The sequence below is a fragment of the Hemitrygon akajei genome, chromosome 25, assembly GCF_048418815.1.
Source record: "Hemitrygon akajei chromosome 25, sHemAka1.3, whole genome shotgun sequence".
Taxonomy (NCBI): Eukaryota; Metazoa; Chordata; class Chondrichthyes; order Myliobatiformes; family Dasyatidae; genus Hemitrygon; species Hemitrygon akajei.
The window spans coordinates 38981698-39006353 of NC_133148.1; the positions used below are offsets into that span (position 1 = coordinate 38981698).

Consider the following 24656-nt stretch of genomic DNA (forward strand, 5'->3'; position numbering starts at 1 on the left):
TTTGTGGCTGTCTGTAAGAAGACATTGATAATAAATGTACTTTGAACTTTAAGTTCAGAAATCAGAGATGCAAAGGGACTTGGGAGCCCTCATGAAGGATTCCCTAAAGGTTAATTTGGAGGTTGAGTTGGTTGTAAGGGATGTAAACATAATGTTAACGTTCAGTTCGAGAGGACTTGAAGATAAAAGCAAGGATGTAATGCCAAGACTTTGTAAGACACCGAGGCCTCACTTGGAGTACAGTTTAAGTCCACTTATCTGGAGTGAGTACAGGGCCATGAGAATGATCTCGGGAATGAAAGGGTTAAAATATGAACCACATTTGATGGCTCTGGCTTGTACTCACTGAGATTCAGAGGAATGGGTGGTGGTGGTGGGGGGGTTGGTGTGCAATCTAATTGAAACCTATCATTGAAAGGTTTAGATAAAATTAATGTAGGATGTTAGGATGTAGGATGTTTCCTATACTGGGGGTGGGGGGAGTCCAGGACCAAAGGGCACAGCTTCAAAACACAAGAACATCTCTTTAGAACAGATATGAGGAGGGATTCCTTTAGCCAGAGGGTGAATTTGTGGAATTCATTACCACAGATGACCGTGGAGACCAAAGTGGAGGTTGATAGGTTGTTGATTAGTAAGGATGCCAGAAGTTACGGGGAGAAGGCAGGAGAATTGGGTTGAGAGGGAGAAGGAATGGTGGAGCAGACTGGGTGGATTATAAGGCCTAATTCTGCTCCTACATCAGGGCAGATTTTTGCCCCCTTTTTTATTTTGGCAGGAAGCTGGGTCCTGGCCAAGTATAGTCTTCTCAGAGGCCAGAGAATTGCAAGGCATCAGAATGCCAGAGTGACTGTGGGCACATCAGCAGTGAGGGTCTTGTAGCTGTGTAATATGGCAGTAACAGGGGAAAGGAGTTGGCCCGTGTAACAATGCAGCAGGGTACAATACTACTGGGCATGGGCTCATCAGTGTATAATGCATACAGTAGGTAGCGAGTATTCCTCCTGTATATAACTAGGGGACAATACTGTCAATATTCACAATAACCTGCTGGAAACATTCAATAGGTGAAGAGTCATCTGCAAGAGCTAAAGACGTGACGTTTCATGTCTTCACCCTGCATCAGGCCTGTGTTCAACCGTGTTACATTGCATTTTTCACCCCATCTTTCTGGTTCTTTTTTGTGTAGGAGGAGGGATTTGGGGCTGATGTGCCTGTTCTGTTTTGTTCACTTTTTTTATGCAGGAGGAGGGATTTGGGGGTTGACGTACTCATTTCATTTTTGTTTTGGTGCGTGGTGGTGCTGGGGGGGATTTGGGTGTTGATGATTGTGCTGCCTTTCCTTGGTTTCAGGGCTGCCCCGGAGAAAGAGGATTTTAAGTTGTCTACTTTGATAGTAAATTAACCTTTGAACCTGAAATGTTGACAACACAGCCGGAGGAACTCAGCAGGTCAGACAGCATCTACAGAGAGGAATAAAGAACCGATGTGTCGGGCTGACACGTCCCATTTGTTAGGGATGGAAAGGAAGGGGGAAGAAGTCAGAATGAGGAAGTAGGGGAGGAAAAGGAGAAGCCAGAATGTGATAGGTGAGACCAGGTGAGGTTTGGATGTTGGGACAAAGAACATAACAGAAGAGGGAATGCTTGGGGGGGGCAAGAGATGTGCAGGTGGGGTAAAGATGGGTGTTATTATGTGGAGGAAGCTTCCTCTGCTTTCAAGAGGTGTTTGCAATAAAAGGGTCTCAATCCTTGATGGATGCTGGTGGGACAAACCATTGGAAGTGCAGTGCCATCAAAGGACAGTGTAGGAAGAGTGCAGAAACAGTGAGGCAAATCGTGCCAAGGTCCATGACAGGATGAAAACGCTCATCTTCTTTACAACTGGCAATTTGCATTTGGCACTGGAGATTGAAAGCTGATGGGCAAAAATTCAGCTATTGTCTTTCAAGGAAGACTGTCACAGCTCGCTTAATAGAAACAAGAGATTCTGCAATGCTGGGAATCCAGAACAACACACACACACACACACACACAGAGAATGCTGGAGGAACTCAGCACGTCAGGCAGCATCTATTGACCTGAAAGGTCGACTCTTCATAGACGCTGCCCGGCCTGCTGAGCTCCTCCAGCTTTTTGTGACTACAAATGAGCATTGGACAGGTTGGGTCGAATTGTTCGCCGATCTTGGCAATTCATTTGCAAATGCTTCATCACCATACGAGGAGACATCAGCGGTGCGCCGTTCATTTGTGGTGTGTCTTCCGAATGCTTTGCCTTGGTATACTAATCATTCAGTTGACTGGTTGTCATTATGGAAAGTCATTTGTGGTGTAGGGAGGGGTCTCATCGCCGATCGGCTGCGTGGCACACTCTGTGTGCTGTCTGGAATTTTGCCTGCACTGGCTTATAGATGGGATTGAGGTCTATATCTGTTCATAGAATTGCTTATCGAAAATCATGCTTCTAGGAGTTCACTTGGAAGCTATCTACAAGGATCCACGAACATCGACTGGCTGTAAAGCAGTGTGACCAACTCTCCCTCGTCTCTACCCATGAAGATCGAGAGGAGCACAAATTCAACTGGGCATCAGTGAAGGTCATGGCGCAAGCAAACGCAGGGCATGCAAGAGAGTTCCTAGAAGTGTGGTTTTCCACGAACAATTCCGTAAACAGAGTTGAAGACCTTGATCCTATTTATGAGCCGATGCAGGCAAAATTCCAGACCACAGCGCAGAGCTTGCCAAGCAACCAACTGGTGACGAGACTCCCTCCCGAAGTCGCACCGAGTTTTACGTAGTGACAACCAATCAACTGGTTGGTAAGTATATAAAGACCAAGCATTCAGAGGACACACAAAGTGAACAGTGACCTGATGTCTCCTCGCAGGGCGACGAAACTTTAGCAAATGGACTGCCAAGATCGGAAAACAACTCAACCATCAACAACCCAAATCTACAGATTTTCCGAGATATTTCCAAGAATCGGGCAGGTGTAGAAAGGGAAAAACAATCTGCAGCGTTTAAGGGGAAGGTGTAGCAACTGGATGAATTAGCGAAGAGATTGGATGGATTGGACCATCATGCTGCTGTGATCAGAGACTGGCCCCCACAGTTCAGTTAAGGAAACCAAGCACAGACAAAGGCATGAATAATTGGATTAAATGCTTTTACTTTCTTTAAAAGAATGATTTATTAACTATGATACATAGCACATAAGGCTGTAAAGTTTTTACACCATTCCCATTAAAACAAATTACAATACTTTAGCAAATACATGATTTTCTGCAGGAGGTCACTACCTCACCCTCTTAGCTTAACCACATGCACTCTAGTTGTATTGGTCCTGACCACCATTCAGAGTTCTTTTCTTTTTAAAAGGATTAGTTTTAAAGATATTCGTTCCATTTTCCCTGGAATGACTTTAGCTCATTATGGCCAAGATCTTCATTGGAAAGGAAAAAAAGATATTTGACCAAATCAATCGTGCAAACAGTTTTAAAACTGATTTTGTATGGAGCTGACCTCCACTGCTCCGGTGATAGAGACAGACACTTTGGTTGCAAGCCTTCAGCCAACCCTTCACCCACCCATCTTCATTTGTCCACCTGCAAGTCCTACAAAATGGTGTACAAGCCAAATCCCAAGGCACTGGTTACATCCATCAGGCCAGTTCCAGTCCCCTTTCACAGTGTGGCTGGCAGGCAGAAGCGTATGGGTGCATGCCTGTAATGGTCAGGTTTCCAGGGAGTGAGAGAGCTTTGAGGTCAGCCTTTCAACAAAGGCATTCTCATATCCCTGTTCTTGCCTGGCAGCCGGTGGTCGGTGCTTTCCGAACAGGAAGTGCGGCTCTCCCGAACGTCAGCGAAACTCCAAGCACAAAATCACAAAGCCGGCATGCATCCGCCACTTCGGCCTGCTTCCTTCCTGAAGCTGTGCATCGTGGTGGTGGTGGGGTTGAAGCCATCAAAGGACACCTTCCAAGGCAACCAAAGGTGGAGGTAATACCAAGGGGTATTGGAAAAAGCTGCAATTTCCACAGATTAACTAAAATTTCTCTGGCACGGATTCAACGGATAGAACCACCATTTTACTGTCAATAAAACACTGGCAATCTGTAGTATAATTGATCCGGAATCGACGGGAACTACTTTATTAAATGCAACAAAAAAAGTTCTAGACACCAGTGACTAAAGGATCCGAACCTTTAGACTCTTTAAGAATACAACCAACCATTCTTTACATACAGTTACCATTTTGTAAAAAGTAATGGCTACCCAAACTCTCAGACCAATATTACATTATATATTCAATACTCATTTTTTTAATTCAAATAAGCGTTAATTAACATATTGAAAACATTTTACAGGTGTAGAGTACCGAATAAAAAGTTAGGACACAGCACTGATCCCACCTCCTGTATTTTCCAGTACTAGGTGTCGAACAATAGCTCACTGAAGTTTAAGTGAATCTGGGGAGAAGGCCTTACACAGCACTGACTGTACACATTCCATTTTTTTTTGAAATTAAAGCAATTACAAGCTTCTTACTTCAGATTATAGGTTACACATTTAGGCAGGTTAAAAAAAAATTACACAGCAGCATTACAAACGAAACCAGGATAACTTGTATGGCGAGGAAATGACGGCAGAATTTTTATTGTCATGAAAGCAGCTTGTTTGGCTACAATAGCAGATATACTGCATTTCTCAGCTCGAAAGCAAAGCCCACGCCTATTATAAGTTATTAAAACTGAATTTCTCAGCAGGTAGTTTAGAAACTAGATGAAAAATACACAAGTGTTTGAGTAAGGAAAAAATGGGTAAGTACAAGTTGATTCTTTGACTATAACTAAAATTAATCAATTTTGATGGGGTTTGGAGGCAAGTATATTATACTTTCCCATTCCTGCCTATTCATATCCAGATGTTCCATGCCGAAGAGCAGGAGCTGGCAGGTCAGAAGGGACCTTGTGAGACTGTGCACTGTTCTAGGAGCGAGGGAACTTAAGGGATTTGCACTTCCAAGCCAAGCCGGCTGTGGGAGACACTGTGCATCCTTGTGATCTAAATCACACCCGATCCAGGTTTTGAGTAACAGTATGCCTTGGTAGCTTCTTTCCAACTGCCACACTTCCACTATCGAACCCTGTACTGCAATAAGGCCGCAGAGGAGGATGGGCGCCAGCATGGACGAAAACTGGGGCATTCCACAAATCACTGCTCTTCAGGCAGCGTGTGCTGCTGAAAGTGCGGCAGGAGGTGTAAAATAGAATTACTGCTTGATTCACCACAGCTGGATTTACCAAACAAACATTGCAAAAACAACTTCTGGCCTGGGAGTCAGGTACTACCAGCTAACTACATTCTCCACCCATGTCCTCCAATTAATACAGAACCTGATTACAGTCAATTACTTATCATTCCAATCAAATTACAGAGCGGGGAGATTCTGCTGTACAAATCCCAATCAACTGGAGAAAAAATTTACATTAGGTATCAGAATAAACCAATGTGCCACTAGACAAATTCTCATTATCCTGAAATGCATGCAGTTCTGAGCACCCCATAGTCACCAGTGCAACATTAAAAAGAGAAAAATAATTTAAATGGCGTACTCTAAACAGACTGCAGATGGGTGGCGAGATATCGATCACATTTCAACTGCCAGGGAAGAGACGTGCGAGGACAGGCCAGGGAGGACGAGGGACGAGTGGATGAGAAAATGAGAGCAGAGCAGGAGGTGGGGGGGAGATAAACTTGGAGAATCAGGGAGTCAGTTAGCTCGATGTTAATATGGACGCAAAGAAAAAAAAACTCACAGCATATTCGACAGGAGCAACAGATATGTTTTGGAGCAGAAGAAAGTATATTTGCAACCAAGATGTTTTCTATCTTCAGCCAAGCTGAAATATAATTATAAAGATGGCTTGCAATCCATAAACATCCCAGCTGTTCTATTTTCTCTGGGTGAAACACCTCATTATGTCCCTGGTGACATCATCTGCCATATTATAGCTCTACAGCACATACACAAGTGTATTTTTAGGGCTTAACTAAAGATCTGGAAACTGCAGCTACCCCCCCTCCTCAATTATGTTTGTTTTAGTTATTCGATGTGTGTTGCTAAGATGTTGTACCAGTTGGGTGTGACACACCTTCCTCAGGACAAGTATTAAGTCTTGATCTTTCTGAAGCACAGCAAAATGTGTGCGGTATTAGTTTCCAATTAAATTCTCTGATCAGTCGGTAATGTTCAGATAATTTTCCTCGTCACCCCCGCCAGCCAAGTTGTCAGGACTGAATGAGAGCCTGTTTGAACTATATATCACTGATTTTTAACTGGCAGATTACCTTCCTTGCCTGCAAGAGAGAAGGAATCACTATCCACTCATTCCAAACACCACTGCTGTAACTATACTCCGCATGTTTACTTTCTGAAATAGAACAACTGAACACCAAGCAGAGTGGGTTTTTGGACAAAATCTCTAATGTGTAAACAGCAGCAGTGTGCTTTTTCAGAACAAACTAGCTTTAGTAAATCCTCCACCACCTCCCCCCCCCCCCCCCCCCGCTTACAAAAGGAAAAACCTCTTGTGCAAGCTCTTGCCTGCTTGCAGGGAGATGGAATATATAAAAAAGCTGAACCACACCATCCTATTGCGACGATGATCAGTTGGCAGAAGGATCCAGGAAATCGTGTTTTGATTCTCCAATGTGCCTCACTCATGACTCTGAGTCTGAACAGCCCAGTTAGCCTGGACCTTGACAGGGAGAGTGACATGTACCCAGGGCAAGTTTTTTTTTAAAAAGCAAATCATCATAATGCATGTAGAAACTTATACAATACCACAACTTGCACGAGGCAGTACAATTTCCCTATTTCAGGTACCTTTCTGCATTCCCAAACCAGCCTCAAGAAATTTAGACACTGCTCTGCAACCACAACCCCCCAAAAAAATTTGCAACCTCCCACTACACATCTGATACTTTCTATGCCAACCTCCAGCAGTTTTTCTGACCTGGCCCATGCGGTGATGAATCAACAGTCAGCCGAACAAGCAAAAGGCAAAAATGTGACCGACATTGGAACAGCCTGCAGAGTTTATTTGCAGAAGATGCGGGATAGCTTGATCACTGATATGTCACACCTGATAATCACAGACTTAGGGCAAGAGTTTTACCTGGAGGGGAAGGAGATACTGGAGTGGGGAAGATGTCTGCCTGTCTTTAAAGGTTCATTGACAAGGTTTTGTTTTCTAACAACTGAACATGCTAGAGCAACTTGTGATGAAGGTAACCTTCACATTTGCAGGGAACAACAGAAAAGGCACACTTGTACCTTCCAGCGCAAATAATCAGGTTAACTTTGCCTTTCCTCCAAGCCCCGAAATGATATTTTTCCAATCAACAAAATTTCTTTCCTGATTTTTTTTAAAAGACAGGTAATGCTTTGCTTTGGAGCTACCCCATAAGACTCTGAAATTCATCTACACACATTTCTTCCTTGCTATCAAGTCACTGAAAATTGTTAAAATGCCTTAAACTGAACCAAAAAACAAAGAATATATAAGCACCTGGGCACTAAAATGTCAATTTTGTCATCCAGAGGGAATTCTGAACAAGTTCAGCAATTGATCCCATTTTGACATTATTTAAGATCAGCTTTGAAAGGGGATGATACCACAACAAACTAAGCTTAAAGTGCAAATTGTCCCAAGAGGAAACTGTGCAAAAATCCCCCCAAACTACAAAATGTTTAGAAAAGCTAGAATATGATTTATTGTCTACAATTACCCCAGAAAAATAATCACTTTGATAATGATGGTATCAGTACTTGCACAAGGTGATAGCTTTAAGAATTTTACAGGTGTAGCAATCCAATTTCAATTTCTACCTCCTCAAAACACTGTAGATTGTGCAAACTAGACCCCATGTGTTATGGGGTGCAATATTGATATGGATTGAACTGACACTGCATCTCTCATTCCACAAATTTCTGCAAACTTCTGCCTACTTTCAGTTTAGCTAAATATGTTTTCAGATTAAAAATCTGGATATGCATTGTATGGTGAAACCAGGCTTATCTGCTATTCCATGAATTCAGATCACATGAATCTTTGCTTACCCACAGAAGCGGCAAATTTCATCATGGTGATTAACTTGGGAGAAAGAATAGACATGCTGATCAGATTTTTTAATACATTGTTGGAATACCTGGCGATTCCTTCATACCTACACAACACAAATTTATTCTAACTGGTTTAAATGGTCAAGCAACACACTGAGTGGGAGTTCTTACACGTTCATAGTAACTGTGTGAGACATATTGATAGTCAGCAACTCTCCTCTGGAAGGGATTATGATGAAACTCACAACAAACTTTCCTCTCCCCCACAATGAACAATTTTGGAAACAGCAAAGTGAAGACACGTTCAGAATAATTTAAAAAACATAGGTAACCATTTCCCATCTGAAGATGGATTTGTAAAATATCAAAACGAGATTAATGGTTGAATAAACCGCACCAAGCCAGTAAATCGTACTAACCCTTACAACTGCGTCCAAAATTGCTTCCAAATTAAAGCAGCTGGCCCATAAAACCAGATACAATTCATCTTTAGTTCTGCTGTGCCTGATTTAATTGTTTTTCGTGGAGTACCGCAATAGATAGGTGGAAACCATATACTAAATTTGTTTGCGTACTGTTTTACAAGATTTATTGGGGTGGCAAGCTGCGGGGAAGAAGATAATGCCAAAGTACAACTAACAGTGCACCCCCTGGCAGTTTTGTCAATCTGTAGCAATTTACCTAAATATATTTCAGAAATTTTTTCTGCTGAAGTTTTCACATTACAACTATGTATTTACTTCTAGTTGATGAAAAGTGAACCTTTCTCCCATCCAAACTCAGGAAGAGAGACTGAAGATTAGGAAGCCCTCTTATAGTCGGGCAAGTTTTCTTAAGCAGGAACCTGGCACGGCAGGGAGGGAGAGGGAAGGAAAATGCCACAGTGCATACAGCCAATTATTTAACATCCAACCATGACGAGCAGATACAACAGTTTGTTTCAGAAGCCAATTTTCTATCCACTTGTGTAGGTCAGCTAATTCTGTTCTCGTTGATGACACCCAGTGTTGTGAACCATTTCATTTTCTGACATGCCTGCACTGATAGATTTTATTGTTTTAACAAATGCTAGACTGGGGTTTGCATTAAACTGAAGCAGGTAGGATGATCACGTTCAGTAACGGACGAGTTGGGCAGGATGATCCTCTTATCAGTACAACTGGCTTTGATGAACGTTTGTTAAGACCTCACTGCTGACCAAGTTAAAATAATCTCAACTGGTATTTCTGCTGCACCAAAAATAAGAAGCACTGAGCCACGATGCCCACCCATTCTTAATGCAAGCCCGATGCACTTGTCAGTCCCGTTCACAATGTCAGTAGGTAGAATTCAAACAAAATGCTGTCCAAAATATTTACTACTCCCCAAATTTAAAGTATATTGGAGGACAATTTAATTTTCTTTCTCTCTCTAGAAGCATTAGCTTGGAAAATTTGGAATCATTATTCAATCAGCAAGCAATGATACATCTCGACCTCCCCCAACAATCATAACCGGGAAACAAGGAACTGCACCAACACATTGCAAAAGGTTTTTTGACATAGATCTCATTTCAGATATACATTTACCAAAAAAAAAATCAGATTTCGAATGATAGATCATCTCATACAGAAGCATTTGATCACTGGGTAATCCATTTCACATTGTGCCCAGTCAATACACACAACATTGATTTTGTACAAAAGGAGACGCACACAAAACACATTACATTTTAGCGCTGTTATCAGAGTGACTGCAATTATACGTACCATACCCAAACTGGCAGAGTTTGATACTTAGAATGACCAAGTGTTGTGAAATGGATACGCTGGCACAGCCCTATGAGGGAGAATAGAAGCTGAGAAAACAGTCAGCCAGGTAACGATGGATTTGCCCCCTGACCCTAAAGAGCAATTTGTTGCAAACTCTAGGCAGGTGCTGACAGCTCCAAGAACAAATCATCAAAAAGTTATGCTGTTCATGATCAACGGCATACTTCATAGCTACTGCCAATAAGCTGGCTGAATGTATATGTAGTGTCATGCGTAGTGAAGATTTTCACATTCTGTGGAATTTAAATTTGAGTGTTTTTTTCTTTTGAAAAAAAAGAGGATCCCTTATGCTGTCTTCAAACTAGGCTTTTAACCGATTCAAGTCCGAGAATGTTTCAGGTTTGAAACGTGAAATATTTATTAGTGTTGAATGAATCTCTTTCCCGTTGCCAACTCTTCCCCCACTCTCTTAGGCACTGAGTGGTGCTGAGGTATGATTCAATGGGTAGTGACCCCCCTCCCCTAACCCTCCCTTCCCCACTCCCCCAGCCTAGTGTCACATCAAATTAAGTCATTCTTGAAGCACGATCCCAGCAAAGATATTCAAGTATGGAAGAGGGGACAGCAGGGTCAAAATATTTTCCCCATTGAGTCACTGTAAGCCCATTCTCTCCTCAAAGAGTTTAGGCACTCTGCAGAACACAACATAAATGCCCCACCCTAGGATGGCTATGAAACCTTAACACAGACCGTGCACGTGCTGACATGCCACACAAGCATTTTAAGTACTTGAAGAATTCAAGCTGAGCGGAAGCCGCATTGTAAACCACCTTAACGACTGCCAGAACAGATGTGTGGCATTGACTGAGACAATGATCATTTATGGCTGGCGGGGAGAGAGGGGAGAAGATGACCTCTGCAACTCCTCTAACCCAAGGTTTCAGTTCGCTAAAGGGGGGAACGTGGATTTGACTTGCAGGTTTGGTTAGCTGTGAGATGTCCTCGTGTGTGAGAGAGGCTCCAATTTGGCACCGTGCACGTATCAGGATCAGCAGGCCACTCGGAACTCACTACGGGCCACAGGATGGACAGAGAAGTAGTGGTAACCCCCCCCCAACACTAGTCTGAAGAATGACCCATGGCAAATTAAACTGGAGTGGCTCGCTTGGGCGGCGAGGAGAAATGAACTGGGAACGAGCTAACCAGAACAGATGAAGCCAGTGAGAATGAGACGAAGAAGTCCAATAAAGAAGCAGCAACATCCATATTGGGGAAAACCAGCATTAAATTTTGCCTTGCACAAAGCACTTTCATGCAGCTGCTTTCACGTCATTGTTATGCAGACAAACCTCTTTACTACAAGCTCTACAGAACCTTAGGACACACAGTTTTGATCAGTACAAATTCATTAGGTGTGTATTCCTTAGAAACGAAAAAAAAAATTCAAATCCCCCAAGGTTAGAATGGCTCCCCAATGTATCACCCATACAGGTGACCATTTACATGCTGGGCGCGTTCATTCTACCCGGGGCAACTCCTCGTACTCACACCCTGCCACTTGCGAATGTCGGTGCAACGCGATGCTCTGACCGTTGGGCATCGTGCGCATCCGCTGTGAGTCCACACAGTCCGCCTGACATTTGCTTCTTCACTAAGAAAGGTTAAAATAGCAGCACATGACAGCAAAAACAATTCTCTAAGCATGAATTGGCGCTATTGAAAAATAACCAAAAAAAAAGCAAGTTTCTACAATGGCTTAGAAGGGAGCAAGGTATAAATTAATTGGTAGAGTTTGTCTGTATAATTAACCATTTAAATGTTGTGCATTTTGAGAAACCATTCTGCTGCGAAACCTGTGCTATTTGAATGTCTTACAGAGCCCACAGTGAAGACACGGGCTGCTTCTTTTGCAGTCTAAAAGATTTTTTTTTAAAAACTCCAGTGCTCGGGTACTTAATCAAATCTCCTTAGTGGCACATCACTTGTACGTTTCTTTATGCTGGTCTGCACAACAGGAAGGGGGTTCTATAACCCAAGGCAGTCTTGAAAAGAACCCAGCTACTGTATCTGGTATCTTATAACCAAATTCACAGTTTACTTGGCTGTTCCGTTCGCAGCTGATGTTCCTTGAGTGGCCTCTAAGGTGTCGGCGGCGGAGACTGTGGTGGAGAAGGGATCATTGCTACCGGCGAAGGGCACTGAAAGACAGTGTTCGATGTGGGGGAGCTGGGGATGGTATTTATCAGTTCCTCGATCGGCTTGTCATAAAAGAAGAAAGGGCACTGCTGAATGAAGAGCTCGATGATAGTCTGGTACGTCCTGGTGGCCGTCAACGCGTCCATGGTCTGGAAGTCAGGCCTCATAAGTGTGGGCCAGAAACAAATGGAGAGGTTCTCACTGTTCATCAGATTCAACTTCGAGTTCTGACTGACTCTGAAATGAAGAAAAATTATTGTATTTACAGCATAAAATAGTACACAAATCTATAAACCATTTAGTAATTCCATGGGAAAAAAACTGCTATCCTACTTCTTAAATTAAGGATGGAACAGGAGTGCATTCTTCTAATGACCTGATCCTGTCTGGGACGCCCCAACCCTAACCTCACCGGGCTGCCCAATCCCCTTGGGACTTCACAATCCTAACCTCAGCAGATTCCTTTTTCCATCTCTCATCATTTTGAACAATAACAAATCCAGAAGACACAAGTTATACCTCAAGAAATTTCACACCAGTGAAGAATAGTAAGTCAATTAGCAGCCAAAACATATTTATATTTCAGTGAGTAAAGTAGAAACCCATTTCCCTCTTCAGAGAATGCATAAATCACACCTGGAACAAGACCACCCTCTTATCTGCCTGTTCTGAAACACCAGCTGAGAATACAACTTCTCACAATCATGATTAAAACTTCAAAGTTACACATTGTTTTATGAAATTATTGGATTTAACTCTGAAGCAATAGCAATTCATTCCAAATAGAAACAGAAGGGAGAAATGCAAAAGGGAGGAGAGAGGGAGGGCAGGTGGGGGGGACGACGGACAAGGGAGAACTTCTATCTGGGTGGCAATTCTGATAGCTTCCAGTGAACCAAATCCAAGCAGATGCATACTCTGTCCGCCAGAAGGGGGATCTCCCGGTGCCCACCCATTTTAATTCTACTTCCCATTCCAATACGTTACGTCAATACCCCCACGCCCCACCTTTCCCTCGCTCACTTCATCTCCTTGCCCGCCCATCACCTCCCTCTGGCATTCCTCCCTCTTTTCTTTCTTCCACGACCTTCTATCCTCTATCAGACTCCAGCCATGTACCTCTTTCACCAATCCACTTCCCAGCTCTTTACTTCACTTCATTCCCTGCCCCTCCTGGCTTCATCTATCACCTTGTGCTTCCCCCCCACACACCATCTTTTTTTTCTCCAGTCCTGCTGAAGGATCTCCGCCCAAAACGTCGACTGCTAACTCTTTTCATAGATTTTGCCTGGACTGCTGAGTCCCTCCAGCATTTTGTGTGTTGCTCAGATGTAAGGTGCCTTGGTCTCATTATCGGCAAAGTACACTGATGCTATCATAGTGCTCCTAGTCCAAAACTAGGCAATCCAAAAATAAGCTGTCCAAGAGCTGCCAGACATTCGGGGCGGCACGGCAGCGTAGCGTCACTTCAGCGCCAGCGACCCGGGTTCAACCGCACTGCTGTCTGTGGGAAGGAGTTTCTATGTTCTCCCCATGACTGTGTGGGTTGCTCCAGGATCTCCACTTTGCTCCCATATTCCAAAGGCATACGGATTAGTAGTTCTATGGGTCGCATGAGTGTATTTGGGTAGCTCGGGCTCATTGAGTTGGAAGGAGCTGCTTCTGTGCTGTATGCTTACATAAACAAAAATAATTTTCTTGCATTTCTTGCTTTTCCGACATCACCTTTGTTGTACTGGAATTACGGGCTGGTTCCAAACCGATCAATGCGGAAAACAGCTAGACTCGGCAGGTACTAAAGATTATTTAAAAAGTATTACTGAAATTCCGTGTGGTCAACGTACCACCAAGATTCCAGATTTTGGAGATAGATCTATTAAAAGTGTATTCAAACATCACCTACCACCAGAAGAAATGTCCACAAAAGCTCTACTCTTTACCTGGCTACTGCTGTAGTATGCGCAGCTTCAAAATATGTGGACTCTTAAGTTGATGTGTTTAATTGCTTTTAAGACACTTGAGGTCCTTCTGGCTCAATGAGCCCACATTGCCAATTACAATTAACCTCCTGCCCCGTACGTCTTTGGAAAGTGCGAGCAAACTGGAGCACCCGGAAGAAACCGACATGGTCACAGGGAAAATGTACAGAGCCAAGTCCCCCCTTTTGATACAATGTGTATCCTTGGACATTGCGCTCTGAGCTATCAGCTTTTCAGCCATGATTCAGCGACGCCCACAACGTCATACATTCCAATCTGTAACTGTGCTACAAGTTTATCTTATTCTGTATGCTTCACACATTCAAATGTAACACCTAGTCCTGGCACCTAAGTTACAGGGAAAGGTTGAACAAGTTAGGTCTTTATTCTTTGGAGTGTAGAAGGTTGAGGGGGGACCTGATAGAGGTATTTAAAATTACGAGGGGGATAGATAGAGTTGACATGGATAGGCTTTTTCCATTGAGAGTAGGGGAGATTCAAACAAGAGGACATGAGTTGAGAGTTTGGGGGTAAAAGTTTAAGGGTAACACGAGGGGGAATTTCTTTAGTCAGAGAGTGGTAGCTATGTGGAACGAGCTTCCAGTAGAAGTGGTAGAGGCAGGTTCGGTATTGTCATTTAAAGTAAAATTGGATAGGTATATGGACAGGAAAGGAATGAAGGGTTATGGGCTGAGTGCAGGTCAGTGGGACTAGGTGAGAGAAAGCGTTCGGCACGGACTAGAAGGGCTGAGATGGCCTGCTTCCGTGCTGTAATTGTTATATGGTTATATGTATTAATCCTTTTTTGATTTTGTCTGCCTCTTACATTTCAACTCATTCTGTTGACTGCAATTTTGCCCAATGATCGCCCTCCTTGCTTGCAGTCTCATGACACACTGCCTCTGCTTGGCACACCTAATCCTCAGCACTATCACTCCTGATACCAACCTCCTGCCAAATTAGTTTAAACTACCCCCCCCCCCCACCCCCAAAACAACTTTAGCAATAGGAGTATATTTAAGTCACTGAGTATACTTAAGGCAGAGGTTGGCAGACTCTTGATTGGTCAGGGCATGAAGGGACATGTGGAAGAGCAGGTGATCGGGGCTAAGAGGAAAAATGGATCAGCCATGATGGAATGGTGGAGCCACCTCGATGGGCCGAACAGCCTAATTCTGCTCCTATATCTTACGGCCTTCATACATGGAAGAGCTTGCTTCCTTGCTGTATGACTCCATTAACACACATAAAGTACATTTTTTTTCTCTTGCCAGGAATCAAGCCTTCTCGGATTTTGGATCTATGCAATTTGGACAGAAATGGCCAGAGAGAGAGAGGGCAAAATACAACATTAAATCCCTCTTGGACCATCAGGTTGATTTGCATCAGACAGGGGAATGTATTATTACATCAGACAGTATTATGCAACGAGTTACACTGCAACAGGCTGCGGAACAATCAAGGACATATCCTCTGGGACAGTGGATAATGGAAGCTGTACTGTTTCTTTGGATCTATAACAAAGACAGACGATAGTTTGACCCTATTGAACATGCAAAATTTCAGAAATACCTGCCAGGCTCCTGTAGGAATTTACAGAGATTTAATGCATTTTACATCGTGGTTTTTGCTATTATTTTTTAGTCTTATTTACTGAGATACAGTGCAGCGTAGGCCCCTCAAGCTACGTCACTGAATTACCCCCAACCTAATCACAGGACAACTTACAGTGACCAATTAATCTACTAACGGGTAGGTCTTTGGAATGTGAAAGGAAACCGGAGGACACGGGCAGAATGTACAATCTCCTTACAGGCAGAGGCAGGAATTGAAGCCAAGTGGCTGGTGCTGCGAAGCGTCGTGCTAACCACTACGCTACTGTCGCCCCTAATTAACATATGCATTATTCTCCGGTTAATGCCCTGCATCAAAGCAATGCAGGAATTTAGTCTAGCCTCGAAAACAGGTGAGAATAATCAAGATGAACTTACAGCAGTATTTAAAAGAATTTCGTCTCTATCTCTGTGCTATTAGGGCAGTAACACTGGCAGGATTATGGAGGGTGATTGTATATAATATAACCCTGGCAACTCAAAGGTTTCAAATCTCTTTGGAGAACTTGCTTTACTTCAAAATGAGTTACATCATTAAAGGCAATGCACAGACATGAGATACTGGCTGGTGGTATCCTCAACGCTGTTATATGGCCAGGCTAATTAATAATCACAAACTTAATTTATGATGGTGTTACTGCATGCACCAAGCAATTACTTACTTGTTCAAGTGGGTAATGACATATTTGAAGACCTCATAATTCTCTTTTGGAAACTTCTTTAACACATCCTTAAGTGCATTCAGCCGGAGTTCTTTATCAGGGTTTTCTGAGGGAAGAGAAACCAAGTCATTTAATGCAATGAGTGGCTCAGCATACTGACTCACTAATGGCTTATGTTGGAATGGTGGTATCTGGATTCATGCCCAGTAGTGCAATGGGGATCCAAACCCTCAGAAAATGTCGAACAGAAGGCAGTTTATTTCCCATACCTGGGAGCTGCTAGGAGGATTGCATAATTTAATAGCCTATTAATAAGAAAATCAACTGACGCAGCTCTAATAAGTCATCTATATTACACAGAATTGTTATATACTCTCGGCACAAAACAGTTTACTCTCTTCCAATAGAGGGTGCCTGACCTGTTGAGTTCCTCCAACATTTTGTGTGTGTTAACACAAAGTACACTGCAGATGCTGTGGTCAAATCAACACGTACAAACAAGCTGGAGGAACTCAGCAGGTCAGACAGCATCCGTGGAAAGGAGCAGTCAACGTTTCGGGCCGAGACCCAGGACCCTGGGTCCTGACGAAGGGTCTCGGCCCGAAACGCTGACTGCTCCTTTCCATGGATTTTGTGTGTGTTGTTTTGGATTTCTAGTATCTGCAGATTTTCTTGCGTTTGTACTGTTATATAGCACTGAAACAGGCCATTTGGCCCAACTTGACTGTACTGACTGAGGTTGCCAATCACAGCAAGTTGAATATGCTTCTCCCATAACAGCAACTTCTACCAACATGGAGGACAAGGGCGGCAGGCAGAAGCTAACTTGACCTACCCCCAGGTCGTGCTCTAAACCATCCTGACTCGTAGCTGTATCATGAGTTCTTTTCTTTTCACATTATCATGATGTGCCATAATGTATGATGTGGGCGATCATTGTCTTTGACCGAATTGTTGCCTTCTTCTAGACCGTGTCTTTACAAGATGAGTGACCCAACCCCCCCAAGCCATTATCAATACCCTTCAGTGATTGCCTTCCTGGCGTTACTGGTCATATAACCAGAATTTAGGATATGCACCAGCTGCTCATATGACCATCCATCACCTGCTTCCATGGTTTCACGTGACCCTGATCAGGGGGCTAAGCAGGTGCTACTCCCTTGCCCCAGGGCAACCTGCAGGCTAGTGGAGAAGAGTGCCTTACACCTACTTTGGTAGAGACATATCCCTCGCCACCTGCTCTTTACTGTTACTGGGTCTAAAGTCATAAATCTCCCCATCCAATAATACTGCAACTGTTTCTTCGCCAGATGCACCAGCTCAAAAAGACAGCTTACCTTGGGGGGTAAAATTCAAGATGACCAGCATCTCAACACAGCAAGTTAATAAAAAGAGATGGAATAGTGCTCTTTGCTCTAGAGCATGTATTTGAGAATTCATTAAAGTAATTACTCAGGCACGAGGAACAACGAAGAGAAGTGTTAGCGTGGTCACCACATTTCTAGGTTCTAACTTGTAACTTGCTGGATGTCAGATGTGTAAAACACATATTGCTGGCTGACCTTTCAGAATCAGATTTATCATCATTGATGTGGTGGTAAAATTTATTATATAACTATATATAAAATAAATTAGCCTAAAACAAAAAAGGGAGCAAATTAGTGTTCGCGGACTGCTCAGAAACCTGATGGCAGAGGGGAAGCTGCTACTGAAATGTTGAGTTTACATCTTTGGGTTCCTTTGATAGTAGAATATGACGGAGGTAACAAGGAGGGGAATACCCCCGGTGGTGAGAGCCCTTAGTGATAGAGGCCATGTTTCTGAGATGTTGCCTTTTGAAGATGTCCTTAATGGTGGACACCTCACAGACGGTAGATGATGACCCCTCATCAAAAACACAAAGTTAAGATAAACAACAGCTCATTTTTGATTTAATACACCACATTCAACGGGTAGTCTTCCCTACATTGGAAATACTAAACAATTATAGCCCTCATGACTCAACAGTCAATTCAATAGCTTCAGAACACCAGCCCATTATCTTGCAATGCAATTGTTCAGCTCTGGTTATACATCAACCTGTAACATTAACAATCTCTTTCTACAGACCACAATCAGGTTTAATATCAATAGCATATGTCATGAAATTTGTTAACGTTGCATTACATGATAAATGTAGAAAAAACTGAATTATAAACATGTTAAATAGTTGTTAAAATAGGTAGTGCAGAATAACAGAATAAGTAGTGCAAAATAAGTATAACGGGAAAAATAGTAGTGAGGTAGTGCTCACGGATTCAATGTACATTTAGAAATCGGATGGCAGCAGGAAAGACGCTGTTCCTGAATCACTGAGCGTGTGCCTTCAGGCTCCTGTGACTCCTTCCTGACAGTAACAATGAGTAAAGGGCATGTCCTAGGTGGCCAGGGGTGCTTAATGATGGATGCCACCTTCCTGAGATATCGCTCCTTGAAGATGTCTTGATACTATGGAAGCTAGTGCCCAAGATGGAGCTGACTAATTTTACAACTCTCTGCAACTTACTTCAATCCTGTGTAGTAGCACCACTGCTCCCTGGCCCCATACCAGATGCTGCTGCAGCCAGTTAGAAGACTCTCCACTGTAGAAGTCAGTGTTTTAGGTGACATACCAAATCTCCTCAAACTCCTAATGAAATATAGCCGCATCAAATATGTTGCGAACAGGCTCGGTCCCCAGAGATACTGACACCAAGGAACTTGAAATTGCTCACTACCTCCACTACTGATCCTTCTATGAGGATTGGTTTATGCTCCTTGCCTTTCTGCTTTGCTAAGTAGTCTATTCATGTTCTTCTTTTTTAAATATTGATCAAGGAGGCCGCTTATTCCACCTTGAAGCATTAAGTGGAAGGGTCAGTGGAGAGGAACGGAGAATGGAAGTGAAAGAGGGAGGATAAGAAACCCTCTACTCATCACATAGTTTAGTTGTAATAAAAGTGTCAAAGATGATATAGCCACAACTGGCTCTGTGAATGAGCTATGAGAAAGGAAAACAAAATCTTTCACAATAAGCCTCAGGCTACAGAAGAAATTTATTTAACTGGTGTCCAGTGAAGTGAGGGCAAGTCTAGGCTCTCAGGAGAAAATAATTCTATGGCCAAACATTAAAGGGAGGTGGAGGGAAAAGTAATTCCGTGTCATCCAAATAATTTATTACCCTTCGCTCATTAAAAGCAGGTTAACTGGTTATTCAAGATGTTTGCTATTTGTGTAACATCAGACAAAAAAAATAACACATTTATGCAGCAACAGGTTATTACAAAGTTATTTCCCAGCCTCTGCATATTTTTCGGTGCAATTAATCTGAGAACTACACTCAATGCTCACTTTATTAGTAACAGGAGTGGAATTCAGAATGGTCTTCCACTGCTGCAACCCATTCAAGGTTTGACGTGTTGTGCATTCAGAGATGCTCTTCTTCACACCACTGTTGTAATATGTGGTTATCTGAGTTACTGTCACCTTCCTGTCAGCTTGAACCAGTCTGGCCATTCTCCTCTGACCTCTCTGATTATCAAGGTGTTTTCATTTATAGAACTGCTGCTCACTATATGTTTTTTTAAAAAAGTGTTTTTGCACCATTCTCTGTAAACTCTACAGCAGGAGTTACCAATCATTTTTATCCATAGACCCCCCTTACCAATAACCGAGGGGTCCATAAGACATAGGAGCAAAATTAGGCTATTTGGCCCAATGAGTCTGCTTTGCCATTCAATCCCGGCTGATGCTCTTCTCCCCCTCCTCAGCCCCGCTCTCCAGCCTTCGCCCTGTAACCTTCCTGTGGACCCTTGCTCTGGAGATTCCTATGCACGTAAATCCCAGAAGATCAGCAGGTTCTGTGATACCCACACCACCCCTGCCTGGCACCAACAATCATTTCCCGGTCCAGGTCACTTGGATCACATTTCTTCCCCATTCTGATGTTTGGTCTGAACAACTGAACCTCTCGACCATGCCGGCAAGCTTTTACGGACTGAGTTGTCGACAGGTGATTGGCCAATTAGATAGTTGCATTAAAGAGGTGTACAGGTGTAAAGTGTATTCTGAGTGTATTCACAGCAAACCCTTAATTGTGCAGTAACGTGCTGTGTTTGGTTGGTGACTGCCATTCAAAAAGAAAAACCTTTGACCTTCTCTAAAGAATGTAGCGGGCCTGGTACTTACTGCTGACGTCCACTAGTTCAACCTGGGCATTATACGGAACCAGTGGCTCTGGCAGCTCCGAGAAGAAGCTTTTCATTGCTCCAGCTATGGTATTCACTGCAAAATCCTTTTCCTGCAGAACAATGTTGTGATCTATGAATAGAAAAAGAAAATACTTCAGCTGGGGGAACCATTAAGCAGTAAAACTCCTTTGATCCAGTATCGACACAACCTTGGTGGTGACAGGAGCAGCTTCTCCAGGCTATTAAATGTTACTTATATTAATAACCCAACAAATGCAGTTCAACTTTTTGATAATTTACACAGTAGTTTGCTCATTATGTGCCGTGTCGCATGACATGGGCGATCATGGTCTTTCCATGACTGTGATTGTTCTTGGCAAATTTTTCTACACGAGCTGTTTGCCATTGTGCCTTCTTCTGGACAGTGTCTTTACAGGACGAGTGACCCCAGCCATTATCAATACTCTTCAGAGGTTGTCTGCCTGGCGTCAGTGGTCACATAACCAGGACTTGTGATCTGCACCGGCTGCTTATACGACCATCCACCACCTGCTCCCATGGCTTCACATGACCCTGATCAGGGGGCTAAGCAGCTGCTACACTTTGCCCAAGGGTGACCTGCAGGCTAGTGGAGGGAAGAAACAACTTGCATCTCCTCTGGTAGAGAAGTACCTCCACCCTGCCATCCCTATATAGTCATAGAATAATATATTTTCCAGTGTAAAAGGGAGAGGAAAGCCAGGCTTAGCAAGTTTAAAGCTGCCAATGCAAACTGAAATACCATATACAAGGCCTCCAAAACACAGATTCGGCTGCAGACCCACCCGCTCCTGGTCAAAAGAAGCCACACATGTGCTGTTATACCTGGCAGTGACTCTGGCCACACACCCAGCCCAGATTCTGTACCTCCAGCTCCATACCAGACTTGGACTTCAAACTGTCGAGTTAACAAGGTGTAAAACCATATTGACTTCTGAATACTCAGAAATCAGGTTATCATAGCTTTCCTCTAAAAGACCAAATTATGACATTTTCTCTAAATTAAATTGGGCTTTTCAAATAGCTTATATTTTAGTGCATCTTGATAACGACTAAAGATAAATGGAGTCTTATGCTGGAAATTGGTGTTTGCTGATTTAACTGTCAATAGGGACAGAAATTGGGTAGAAAAAATTCATGTGTATTTTGTTGTTTGAACTTCTGGTAAAGATTTATGCTTAAATATTTTTATAGATGCATACTGCAGGATAACAGGTCTCAGCTCCATCAAGTCTGTGCTAACTCTGTTTATTCCAATCCTATACTAACTCCATTTTATTCTTCATCTGGGGCTAAATTTAATTTAATCCCATTAAATTCCTGTCTACAGCAGGAGTTAAATATCTCCTTATCCGAGGAGAGCTGGGACTCAGTTCTCAAATCGGTTAACTCAACCTCCCTTTGTGCTCGCCATTGCCTCTTACAGTTTAAGATTGTTCATAGAGCCCATATGTCTAAATCTAAACTATCTCGATTCTACCCTGGCATTAGTCCGCTCTGTGATAAATGCAAGAGGGGCGTGGCCTCTCTCATCCACATGTACTGGTTCTGTCCTAGCTTGGAGAAATTCTGGAAAGATGTCTTCACTACATTATCGGGTATTCTGAATCAGCACCTAGAACCTAACCCCTTAATTGCTCTGTTCGGTTTTTGGGGCAAGACAGATTTATGTCTGGGTCCGACCAAATGCCGAATACTATCCTTTGCCTCTCTCCTGGCGAGACGCTTGATCCTCCTTAGATGGAGAGATGTTGCCCCGCCCACTCATGCGCAATGGCTTAACGACATTATGGCCTGCTTGGACCTCGAAAAAATTCATTATTCAGTTCTTAATTCGGATCTAAAGTTCCATAAGGTCTGGGGATCTTTTATCAAGTACTTTCATAACCTTCCTCTTGACTAGGGTTTTTTTTTTCTTCTTTTTGGTCCCTTGCTTTCAGCTCCCTTTTTTTTCTGGTAGCAGGCATTATTATCCTCTGTTGCTAAGTGTATTCACAGTCTGGGAGTTTGACTGTCCGGACTTATACTCTTTATACTGTGTGGTGGTTGGTCTGGAGTTGTTGTTTTTTTCTTGTGTTGTGGGGCTTGGGGAGGACACTAAGCTCACTTGTCTTTAATTTAGGTGCTTTTTTGTTAAATTCTCTTCCTTTGTAGCATATTGTTATTGTATGCTTAATCTTGCACTGTATTAATGCTCCCCATTGGGATTTGGGGTTTTTAATTTTGTAAAATGTTTTGAAAAACTAATAAAAAAAATTAAAAAAAAAAAAATTCCTGTCTGCTCTCAACAGATTCTAACACTTGCTTTGACATGCGTGATAAATGAGAATGGCCGACTAATCTACTTTAGGGGGGGCTCATGTTCTCAGCCTAACCCTACATGCATGGGTGGCATGGTAGTGTAGTGGTTAGCATGATGCTTTGCAGTACTGGGTTCAATTCCCACCACTGTCCAAAAGGAGTTTGTATACCCTCCCCGTGACCGTGAGAGTTTCCTTCAAATGTTCTGGCTTCGGCCCACAGTCCAAAGACATACTGGTTGGCAGGTTAATTGGTCATTGTAAATTAGGGTTTAATTGGGGAATTGTTGGGCAACATGGCTAGAAGGGTTGGAAGGGCCAATTTTGTGCTGCATCTCAATAAATAAATATTTGTAGCGATGTACTTCATACAGAGCGAGAGATGACATGCCGTTTCGAGACTAGTTTATTCAAACTTAGCGGCGCTGGCATTTTATCCTTAGCGCCTGCCCTCTCCGGGCGGAAATGATGTCAGAGGTGCATTACCACAGTCTCTCCCTGCGCGCTGGCTATTTGTGAGCCGGTTTGCTTGCGCAGAAAGTGGGTCGCCATATAACCCCCCCACCTTCAAGAACCGGCGATACACCCCCCGATGTTCACAGTCTGGATCAGCCTCTGTTTGGGAGGTCTGCCTCCGCGCCGCGGTGCCTGAAACTTGACCGGCTGCGCCAAGTCCACATGGGCTGGTTTGAGTCGGTCCACCGTGAAAACCTCCTCTTTCCCCCCCAAATGTCCAGAATGTACGTGGACCCGTTGTTGTTGATCACCTTGAACGGCCCCTTGTACGGCCACTGTAGCGGTGCCCAGTGTCCGCCCCTTCGTACAAACATAAACTTACAGTCCTGCAGGTCTTTGGGTACATGGGTCGGGGTCCGTCCATGCTGTGAAGTTGGTACGGGGGCCAGGTTGCCGAGCCTTTCGCGTAGCCTGTCCAGGACTGCTATGGGTTCTTCCTCTTGCCCCCTTGGGGCTGGTATGAACTCTCCCGGGATGGCCAGGGGCGCGCCATACACCAACTCGGCCGACGAGGCGTGCAGATCCTCTTTGGGCACTGTGCAAATTCCAAGCAGGACCCAGGGAAGCTCGTCCACCCAGTTAGGTCCTCTCAGGCGGGCCATGAGAGCCAACTTCAAGTGACGGTGGAAACACTCCACTAGTCCGTTCGACTGTGGGTGGTAGGCAGTAGTGTGGTGTAGCTGCGTTCCCAACAGGCTGGAGGTGAACTGGGAGCCTCTGTCGGAGGTAATGTGGGCCGGTACCCTGAAACATGCTACCCAGGTTGCAATCAGTGCTCAGGCACAGGAATCGGCAGATGTGTCAGTGAGCGGGACCGCCTCTGGCCACCTGCCTACCGCCGTTAGGAGGTACCGCGCTCCTCGGGACACTGGTAGGGGGCTCACGATATCCACATGAATGTGGTCGAACCTCCAGTGGGTGGGTTCGAACTGCTGCGGTGGGGCTTTAGTGTGCCACTGCACCTTGGCTGTTTGGCACTGCGCGCACATTCTGGCCCATTCATTGACCTGCTTGCGAAGTCCATGCCACGCAAACTTGCTGGAGACCAGCCGGACGGTCATCCTGATAGATGGGTGCGCCAAACCGTGTATGGAGTTGAAAACTCGCCGCCTCCAGGCTGCCAGGACGATGGGGCGAGGTTGGCCGGTAGCCACGTCACACAGGAGGATCCTCTCACCTGGGCCTACGAGAAAGTAGGCTGCAAACCCGAGACCGCAGTCCTGTAGCTGGGCATCTCGTCGTCTGCCTGCTGTGTCTCCGCCAG

General features: G+C 43.9%; 1 protein-coding gene across 3 annotated transcripts in view; it reads right to left on the reverse strand.

The window, feature by feature from the left end:
* Nucleotides 1-4119: 4119 nt before the first annotated feature.
* The window catches only part of arhgap35a (Rho GTPase activating protein 35a), a 200068-nt gene continuing 179531 nt past the window's right edge, over nucleotides 4120-24656 (reverse strand). For all 3 annotated transcript variants that reach the window (XM_073029341.1, XM_073029342.1, XM_073029343.1), the window contains 3 exons: nucleotides 20536-20667; nucleotides 16330-16435; nucleotides 4120-12312 (listed from right to left, as the gene is read on the reverse strand). In XM_073029341.1, coding sequence (XP_072885442.1) covers nucleotides 12018-12312; nucleotides 16330-16435; nucleotides 20536-20667 — 533 coding nt within the window. In that variant the 3' untranslated portion in view covers nucleotides 4120-12017. The remainder of the gene's footprint in view (nucleotides 12313-16329; nucleotides 16436-20535; nucleotides 20668-24656) is intronic.